Source organism: Tupaia chinensis, unplaced genomic scaffold, assembly GCF_000334495.1.
Source record: "Tupaia chinensis unplaced genomic scaffold, TupChi_1.0 Scaffold000289_1, whole genome shotgun sequence".
NCBI classification, from domain to species: Eukaryota; Metazoa; Chordata; class Mammalia; order Scandentia; family Tupaiidae; genus Tupaia; species Tupaia belangeri.
In genome coordinates this window covers 1,561,522-1,571,318 of record NW_006159774.1, presented here as the reverse complement: position 1 = coordinate 1,571,318, position 9,797 = coordinate 1,561,522, and the positions used below count along the sequence as shown (strand labels likewise).

The 9,797-nt window shown below is 45.0% G+C and overlaps 1 protein-coding gene across 1 annotated transcript in view; it reads right to left on the bottom strand.

Moving 5' to 3' along the window:
• STOM (stomatin) overlaps positions 1-336 on the bottom strand; it is a 56,437-nt gene extending 56,101 nt beyond the window's left edge. Inside the window, exon 1 of the mRNA XM_006150496.2 lies at positions 273-336. Within this exon, the coding sequence (XP_006150558.1) occupies positions 273-333 (61 nt within the window). The 5' untranslated portion in view covers positions 334-336. The remainder of the gene's footprint in view (positions 1-272) is intronic.
• Between the last annotated feature and the right edge of the window lie 9,461 nt (positions 337-9,797).

Here is a 9,797-nt window from a genome sequence, read left to right as displayed (position 1 = left end):
GTCTGAGCACCGCCACCGCCCCCTGCCATTGTCCGCCGCGTGCCCAGCCCGTGCCCTCCGCACGCTGCCACTCCGAATCGAGTCCCCAGCCTGCAAGGCAGAGCTCGTTCTCGGTTAACAAGGGATCGACCGCGGCTTTGAGAAGCGCTCGCAGGGGCCGGAACCCGGTGCTCAGGCGACGGAGCTGCGCTGCAACTCGGGCTCGGACCCCTCCCAGGGGGTAACGGGGAGGCGAGAGATGTCTCCCGGGACTCGCTGGGTGCGGGGCTCACCCTTAAAGGAGTCAGGGAGCCGCCGGGCTTCGGTGTCCTTTCCGTGCCGATTGTCAGCCATGCTGCCCCGCCCGCCCCTCCGGCCCCGCCTCTGGGCAGACGATTCCAGCTCCCGCCCAGGGTTGAGGGGTGAGACCTGAAGGGGCCGGGCGTCCCCAGAGCTGGGGACCCGGCCCACCTGCGACCTCGGAAGGGACTGGCGAGGCCAAAGACGTGGGGAGGCAGCGATGGTAGTCGCCCTCGGGTAGACACCCCTCTGGGTAGAGGCTCACGAGCAAGGCGCCCCCTCTGGGCTGAGAAATAGAGGGAAGAAAATGGCGCCCTCTCCTGGCGGGCCGCGGTCGGAGTTGTGGGCCGATGGCTGAGGCGCACTCACGTGGCTACCGTAAGGACCGAAGTGCGAAGGGAAGGAGCCACCGCGACATCCCGGGCCGAAGGGGACGAGTTTGAGAGAGGTGCGTTTGTTCCAGCTGCCATCATCAGGGGGACGACTTGGGCACCGCAGGGGGAAGGGGGGCAGTCGATAGTACCCTGGGGGGACAGGCAGGCGCTGAACGGCCGCCGGCCCAGCCAACCGGCCTGCAGGGCTCGGTGGGAAGTACCGGCGGTCGCTGTTTTCCAACTTCTGCTTGAGGCCCCAATGGACCAGACCAAGATGGACTCACTCGTGCTTCCGTGTCACATCGTCAGAACGAAGCTCGAAGGGAGCGAATGGATTCCCCCAAATAGTCCAGGGTTTTCCTGGTCTCGGAGGAGACTCCAGTCCACCAAAGTCAGTGCCACGTGGAAATAAAGTGTATGCACTTCTCGAGGCTTTCTTAGGAATGTGCGCCTGAAATAACTCAAGGTGCTAATTCTGAACTCCTTGGACTTTTGTTTTTGAACATCTTTATTGCCCAGGATAGTTCTTTCTTTATTTCACAGACTCACTGGCAACCACACTTTGCTTAATCCATTTCCGTGAGGTCACCCTGCTCCCCTTAGCTAGATATGACTGATCACTGCTGAACGAGACTCCTTGCCACCACCCCCTCGCCCTCTCAGCCGCCTCTCCCCACACGTACAACTTTTGCCTTTTAAATCATCCTGAAATCTGTAATACCTTGGCACATGTTTTCTGGGTACAATTGGTTTTTGTGGTGTCTGGGTGATCATCCCAACTCTGGCCCAAACAGAATCTCTTACTTTATTGGCTTGGCCTCAACCTTCTTTATTTAGGTCGACAAGAGAGTAGCAGAGAGGGTCTCCTTTAGTTAGGGACAAGGGAAGGCCACTGTAAGGAGGTGGCCTTGAGATGTCACCTGAAAGATGAGAGGGAACCAGCCTTGGTGAGGGGGACAGGTGGTGCAGGAGGTTGGAAAGGGTGTCCCAGGCCAAGGGACTAGAAACCTCATATTTGAAAATCACACTGTGTTTTCTGTGACTTGTCCTGATGCAAAATCTTCAGAGTATGTTAGTGTACACAAGAGAGTGTACTTTAAAAGATTTTTTTAAAAAATGAAGTCCAGATTCCCAGAAACTTGCAAGCAATACAGAGAAGTCACATGTACCTTCTACACACTTACTCCAGTAGTTGTGTCTTACTCAACTATCGTAGCAAAACTAGGCAATTGCCTAGCACTTTATACATAGCACTTTGTCACCTGTGTAGATTCACGTAACCACAGCAGTCACAGTACAGTACCATATCTTCACCACAAAGATCTCCCTCATGAGGGGCACTTTTTTTTCTTTTTTTTAAGGCTTTTGCTTTAGGTACGTGTGGTCACTGGAGAGAGTGAGAAAGAGATAGTGAAAGGGAAAACGAGACATCACCCCATCCCCCAAGAGAATGGCCAGATAGTGAAAGGGAAAACGAGACATCACCCCCTCCCCCAAGAGAATGGCCACAGCTGCAGTCCCTTCTCCTCCATTCTCCTCCTGGAGTTTTGGGTATGTATGCACACATGCCTGGAGTGATATTTTTTTTTTTAAAGGTTTTTGCTATAGGGTGCGTGTGCTCGCCAGAAAGACAGAGACAGACAGAAAATGAGAAATCATCCCCTGGGGGATGGCCACGCCACCATCTCTTCTCCTCCATTCTCCTCTTAGGATCTTGGGCACACACGCACACATGACCAGTGTGAGTTTAAGCCACCGAGTCTGGGACTCGAACTGCGGACGACTACATGGGAGTCCCGAGACATAGCCCTTGCTGGTCCTCCCCAGAGTGATTTTTAAGTCACCAGGTCTGGAACTAGAACCTTGGTCGACCCTGTGGGAGTCTAATCACATAACTGCTATGCCATGTGTTGGCCCTACCCCTCCTCCTGTTCTATTTTAATGTGCTAAACATTTGACTGTTTACACACAATACATTCTGTCACTTAGGTACTGTGAAATGGTAGACGTTCTCTCTGGAGGCTTTTGGCTGTCTTGAGGAAATTGGAGTATGGACCACCAACAGGTGGTAAGAGAGGTGTTAAATGCACATTATGGGGGTGGCCAGTAGTCAGCCTTTAAGCACAGTGCATGAGGATGCAGAACTTACCTGGAAGGTGTGCTTCAAGCCCTGGCCCTGGCAGCTTGAAAATCACACTGAGTGCCTGTGTGTGCATGCTGTGAATCCCAACAGGATGGAGACATGGAGGAGAAGGAACTGTAGCATGGCCTTGCCCCATTGGAGGGTTTTTTCTCTCTCTTGCTAGTGAGACGACACACCCTTAAGATAAAATAAATAAATAAAAATAATACATAAATTGGACCAGCAGTTGGCGTAATGGTTATGTTGCTGGGCTCCCACGTAGTCGACCATGGTTTGAGTTCTGGACCTGGTGGCTTAAACTCACACCGGGCGTGTGTGGGTGCATGCCCAAGATCCCAAGAAGAGAATGGAGGAGAAGGGATTGCAGTGTGGCCATCTTCCCTGGTGGGTCAATTCTTGCTTTCTCTCTCTGGCGAGCACACACACCCGATAGCAAAAGCCTCTCCAAAAAAATAAATAAATAAATAATTAAAAGAAAGAAAGGAAGGAAGGAAGAAAAAAAAGAGGGGATAGCAGGTGGTGTAGTGGTTCAGGTTCCTACATGGTTTGAACCCCGGACCCGGCAGCTTGAAAATTATGCCAGGTATGTGTAGGTGGGTGCCCAAAATCCTGAGGGAGAATGGAAGAGGAGGGATTGAGGCATGGCCATTCCCCTTGAGGGGTGATTTCTCACTTTTCTTTTTTCTGTCTCTCTTCAGTGAGTGCCTGTGCCTTATGGCAAAAACCAAAGAGAAAAGAAAAGAAAATTTAAATAAATAAATAAATGGAAAGATGCCCTTGGCTTCTGGGCACAGTCTCTGTCTGGCGTGTGGTAAAATCGGGATTCAGAGTTGCCAAGTTGACTTCTAGTCAAATACCAGCAAAGTACTGTTTATATTCTTAGGGCAGAGTACAGCTTGTGCAGTCACTTCGTTAGCGTTCTGGGAAAGATAAGGAAGGGAGTACAGTAATTTAGTGATGCCGTCTCTGTAAATCATGTTTGAGAAAGTCCACAGCTTCGTTTTTTCCATTCTGCAATGGATAAGCCCCAGAGGCATGAACTTCCTGTTTATGCTGGTTCCCAGGAAAGAAGCTAATTAAACCCTTCAGTAGAGGAGGGCTTAATTACAAATTGCGTATTGTGAAAAAGTATTTAGGCTTCATTTTTGCTGGAAAGACTAATGATATTTCAAAATGAGTATCATGTCTGCAGTGCTGCTTGGTACTCTAGCTCAAGCCTCAAGGCAGTCCCAGCAGCCTCACTTCTGGAGGATTAGAAAAGAAGCCTTTCCCTTTGGGATACAGACTTTGGTAAACACTTGTTGGCTCTGGTTTCAGATTGCATCAGTTCTAGAGGTAATTTCAGGCCCCAAACTAAGAACAAGCTTTGACTTGGTTTTTAAATTATTTTCAGAATAGATGAGAGTTTTCAATTTTGATTTAAATATGCTGAATTTCACTTGTCCATGAAACTGGTTTATTCTGACTTTATCATGCATATTCTGTGTATTGATTAAATGTACTTTAGAAATAAATATTAGCATATCACTCTCTTTCCTTGGGGGATTTTCAGTCTCCAAATTTCTCTTACTAATGATTAGAAGTTAGGATTAAAAGGACCAGCAGGTGGCGTGGTGGTTAAGGTGCTGGACACTCCCACATGGCCAACCACAGTTTGAGTCCCAGACCTGGTAACTTGCTTTCTGATTTTCCCTCTCTCTCTCTGTCTTTCTTTGGTCAAATTAAAATAAGTGAATGAATAAATAAAATAAAATTAGATTTAAAAAAAGAATTAAAAAAGAAAAATTGCCAGAGTGTGTATGCATACAGAAGAGAGAGAGCAAGGGAAAGTGAGAAAGCACCCACCCCCACCCCCACCCCCGCCATGGGCCTGCAATTCCTTCTCCTCCATTTCTCCCTTCTTTTGGGATTTTGTAAACACACCTGGCATATTTCTCAAGCCATTCAGTTTGGAACTTGAACGGCACGGTGGGCCATGTGGGTTCCAGCCACCTTAACTACCAGACTATGTGGCTTGGGTTTGAACTGTGGTAGGATGTGTGGGCTACACTGCCTAGGCTTCATTGCCAGCTTCATATTTGTTTTATGTTTTATTATGCTGTATTTGCCTAGCACATTCAGAGTACCAAATTAAATAGTATTGATGGTGATAGTGATGACATTAAGGCATGGAGCTTGGCTGAAAACAGATATGCATCATGAATCCGTAATCAAATAAGTCAGAAAGAAATTTAATTAGTCTTTTTCCTGTGTCCACAAGAAATGCTTCAATAAGAACAACAGGAACATTCTTATTTAATTTTCTCTTTACATTACGAATGCAAGCTGTTTTCAGTGCCTTCAGTGAAAGCAGTCAGCAGCAGTATCAGCAAGTTACATTTGTTTGTGGCAGTTCCCAGCAGGGGACTAATGAATGCGGTCTGTTTTCCTATATGGCTTACTTCATGTTTATTGTATTACAGCTAGATTTTTTGTCCTCTTAGCTCTTATCTTCAGGAATTACTCCAGAAATTAAATCATATCAAGAGTTTTGCAAGAGAGTTTTATACCTTTGGACTGTGGCAGCAGATAATTCTATCACAGCCCTTGGTAAGATACTCAGAGTCCAGGTCCTTAGGTCTTATAAAAATAAAAAGTATCATTGTTTGTATTTAATAGAGTTATCTCTGGGAAAGATCTTATTAATCTGCTTTACTTATTAGTTCACTCAGCAAATATTTATTAAGCACCTGCTGCATTCTAGGCTTTGCTCTAGGTGTTTGAGATGTATCAATGAACAAAAAACACATAAATTCCTGTCCTTATGGATCTTGTCTACTAATATTTCTCCCCACATGGATTAGCTTGCTTGCTAGGACCTCATAATAAAGTACCATAGACTGGGTGACTTCAACCACAGAAATGTATTTGTCTTACAGTCCTGGAAGCTAGAAGTCCAAGACCAAGGTGTCAGCAGTGCTGATTTTTTCCACGGACAGTTGGAGAAGGAGCTGTTCCGGACCTCTCTGACTTTTACACGGCCATCTTCATCCTGTGTCTACCTTGCCTTTGCTCGGTACGTGTCTGTATCTAACTTTCCTCTTTTTATAAGGATATCTGTTATATTGAGTTAGGGTTTATCCCAGTGATCTCATTTTAACTTAATTGCCTCTTTAAAGACTCCATCTTCAAATGCAGTTACATGCCAAGCTACTAGGGGCTAAGACTTCAACATAAGAATTTTGGGGAAAACACTTTAGTTCATAGTATTACCTATCGCTATGGTGTATGCAAATCTTTGTCTTGCCTGTTCTTCTCTGTCCACATTCCTGAGATATTCAAGCCATTTATGTTTTTCTGCAAAATATGTTGAGATAACTTATAATTATGAGTGATCGATTTTCTAGGTATGATTTATTTTTAAATAGTACTGAAAAGAAAATTGTGGCTTAGGAAGGATCACTCTACTTGGAAAGTTGCTCCATTTAGTGTCCACCATGTTCTACTACATTTGTCAAAGTTCAAAAAGGAATAAAGGGTAGCTCCCTTGGAGAAGGGATTCCCTATCAGTAGTTAGGTTATTATTCATGGAGCACCAAAGAGCCATATCAAAAAATATATTGTTCCAAAGTCTGCATGTGGAAGGAAAGAGGGCCTATATAATGACCTTATTGATTTATTTATTTTACTATAGAGCATGTGCACTCACCAGACAGAGGCAGCAAGAGGGAAAGTGAGAAACCACCCCCATCCCCAGGGGGCATGGCCATGCTGGAATCCCTTCTCCTCCATTCTCCTCTTAGGATTTTGGCCACTTGTGCACATGCGCTCAGCATGATTTTCAAGCTGCCAGGTCTTGGACTTGAACCGCATAGTTGGCCACATGAGATCCATCTCCTTAACTTTCATGCAGCTTGCTGGCCTCATTATTTTTAGTAATTCAAGTAATGTCATTGTTATTACCATCACCACCAATGACTATGGTTTTCTAAATTTTAATTTATCATTAAAAAAAATGTGCTATAGTGCATGTGTGTTCACCAGAGAGAGACAGAGAGAGAAGACGAGGGAGAGAGAGAGAAAGGGAGAAAGCAAGTCACCAGATCTGGGACTTACACTGCAGTTGGCCATGTGGGAGACCAGTGCCTTAACCACCAGACTGTGTATTTTTATCCCATGAGGAGACTGTGTCTGGGTGTAGTTACCTGCCCAAGATCTCACAGATTACAAATGGTAGAAACACCATTTACCCAAATCTATGTAACTCCTGAGTTTGAACTCTTATTCAGAATAAATAAAAAGAAACAAAAAGACACAAGCTTTGTCATAGTGCATTCCTAAGATATGAACACATCCAAGTACACACCTAAGTGGGTACTCAAATTTGCCTTCAATCTGGATACATACTTAACCTTTGTCTTATAGTGAATCATATTTTATTGTTCAATGTTTGCATCATTGTTGATACACTATGTCAAGATATGTCTGTCATCTTAGATGCAGAATTTAGGAAGGATAGGATATAGTCCACAGCCAGTTAAACATTTTATACTGTATTTCATTGTATGTTTTGAGTTAAATTGAAATGTTTAAATAACTTAAAAGTTTGGATTTGGGGGGACCAGTCAATGGCATGGTGATTAAAGAGGCTGGAGTCCACATGGCCTGCTGTGCAGTTCAAGTCCTGAACCTGGAGGCTTAAAAAACACACAGGGCTTGTGTGTCTGTGTGCCCAAAACCCTGAGAGGAAAATGGAGGAGGAGGGATTGCAACACAACCATCTTCCCAGGGGGTGCTTTCTCACTTTTCTCTCTCTCTTCCTGGTGAACACATGAATCCTACAGCAAATTAAAGAAAAATAATAAGGCTATCAATAAACCACCCATGCTTCTGCCTGTTTCATTCTTGAATGAGTTCATATCAGGCATCCCTTTTACATAACTTTAAGTTGACTTTTAAAAAACACATTTAGGGGCCAGCAGTTGGCAATAGCTATGTCACTGGACTCCCATGTAGCCAAATGTGGTTCAAGTCCCAGACCCCGTGGCTTAAACTCACGCTGACCACATGTGCATGCGTACCCAAGATCCCAAGAGGAGAATGGAGGAGAAGGGATTGCAGTGTGGCCATCTCCCCTGGGGTGTGATTTCTTCCTTTCTGTCTCTATCTGGAGAGTGTATATGCCCTATAGCAAAAACCTCTCAAAAAACAACAGAAAACACATTTATAATTTAACACTGATGATCCTACCAGACAGAAAAGCTTCTTGTAAACATACATATCACAAGAAAGCAAAAGAAAAGAAGAAAATGGAACAGAAGACTCAGAACAAACCATTCACATTTCATATGGTAGCTGGGACTTGAAATGCATTCTGTCATGTGGGATCCAGCTGCCTTAATCTTCACACTGGGCTGGCCTTGAGCTGGTAAATTCTTAGTTTTTCTTCCCTTACGTCCTTTGACATTGGTAGTGGGGGTGTTGGTTTCATTTGCATGAGTTGTTTGAAAGACAGGTCTTTCCTATCCTTTTGTTACTAGGTTACTAGGTATCTTTGTTACTAGGTTTCCATCCTCAAGAGGCTTAGTTGTAGAAGAAAAACAGATGAAAAAATTGTAATAAGCACTACAATAGTTTCTTAGAGGAATTGACATTGGCTTTACTGATGCATTCAGCAAAATATTGTAGTAACTATTAATAGGTACGTACTTATATACCAGGTACTGCACAAGTGCTAAGGATTCGGTGATTAACAAGATAGGCATGGCTCCTGCTTCGTGGAGCTAATAGCCTAGTGGTTCTGGAGAATGGATTGCAGACAGCATAGCCTTGGAAAATGGTTAAAATATAGGGGACCAGCAGTTAGTGTAATGGCTATGTTGCTGGACTCCCACGTAGTCGATCGTGGTTCACGTCCCACCTGGTGGTTTAAAACCCATGCCAGGCACGTGTGCGTGCGTGCCCAAGATCCCGAGAGGAGAATGGAGGAGAAGGGATTGCGGCATGGCCATCCCCTCTCGGGGGTGATTTCTCGCTTTCTATCTCTCTGTCTTTGTCTGTCTGGCAAGTGCATGTGCCCTATAGTAAAGTGCAGTGGCCCTAAAGAAAAAAACCCTAAAAAAAAAAAAAAAAAGCAAAAAAAAAAAAAGACAAGAAAATGGTTAAAATGTAGAGACCAGGTAAAAGGCCAAAACTTCCTTTCATTTTCCACAATGGGAAAGTAGCGTTCATACCATGAAATAATAAAATAAGTAATCAAGTTATTTTCTCTGGGCATATGAGACTATATACTTTTTTTTTTTTTTTTGAGAGATTTTTGCTATAGGGTGCATGTGCTCGCCAGAAAGAGAGAGAGACAGAGAGACAGAAAGCGAGAAATCACCCCCGAGAGGGGATGGCCATGCCGCAATCCCTTCTCCTCCATTCTCCTCTTGGGCTCTTGGGCACACATGCACACGTGCCCGGCGTGAGTTTAAGCCACTGAGTCCAGGACTCAAACCGCAGTCGACTACATGGGCGTCCAGCGACATAGCCATTATGCCAACTGCTGGCCCCGAGACTGTATATTTCTTGAGGAGAAAGCTCCTAGGAACCTAAAGATGAACTGTTGTGGGGACCAGCAGTTAGCGTAATGGCTATGTCGCTGGACTACCACATAGTCGACCGCGGTTCACGTCCAGGACCCGGTAGCTTAAAACTCATGCTGGGCACATGTGTGTGTGTGTCCAAGATCCTGAGAGGAGAATGGAAGAGAAGGGATTGCAGAGTGACCATCCTCCCTGGGGGGTGATTTCTCGCTTTCTGTCTCTCTGTCTCTCTCTCTCTGGCGAGCGCACACACCCTATAGCAAAAACCTCTAAAAAAAAAAAAAAGAGGACTGTTGTGTAGACCAGTTCAGAGGAGGTGGGATGACTGGTTGCCGTTAATGACATGGGATAATTTAAAGCAAGGGAGTGATACTCTCATTTTGTGAAAGTGCTGCCTGTAGTAATGGGATGAAATTCAAAGTCTTTATGGAGTAA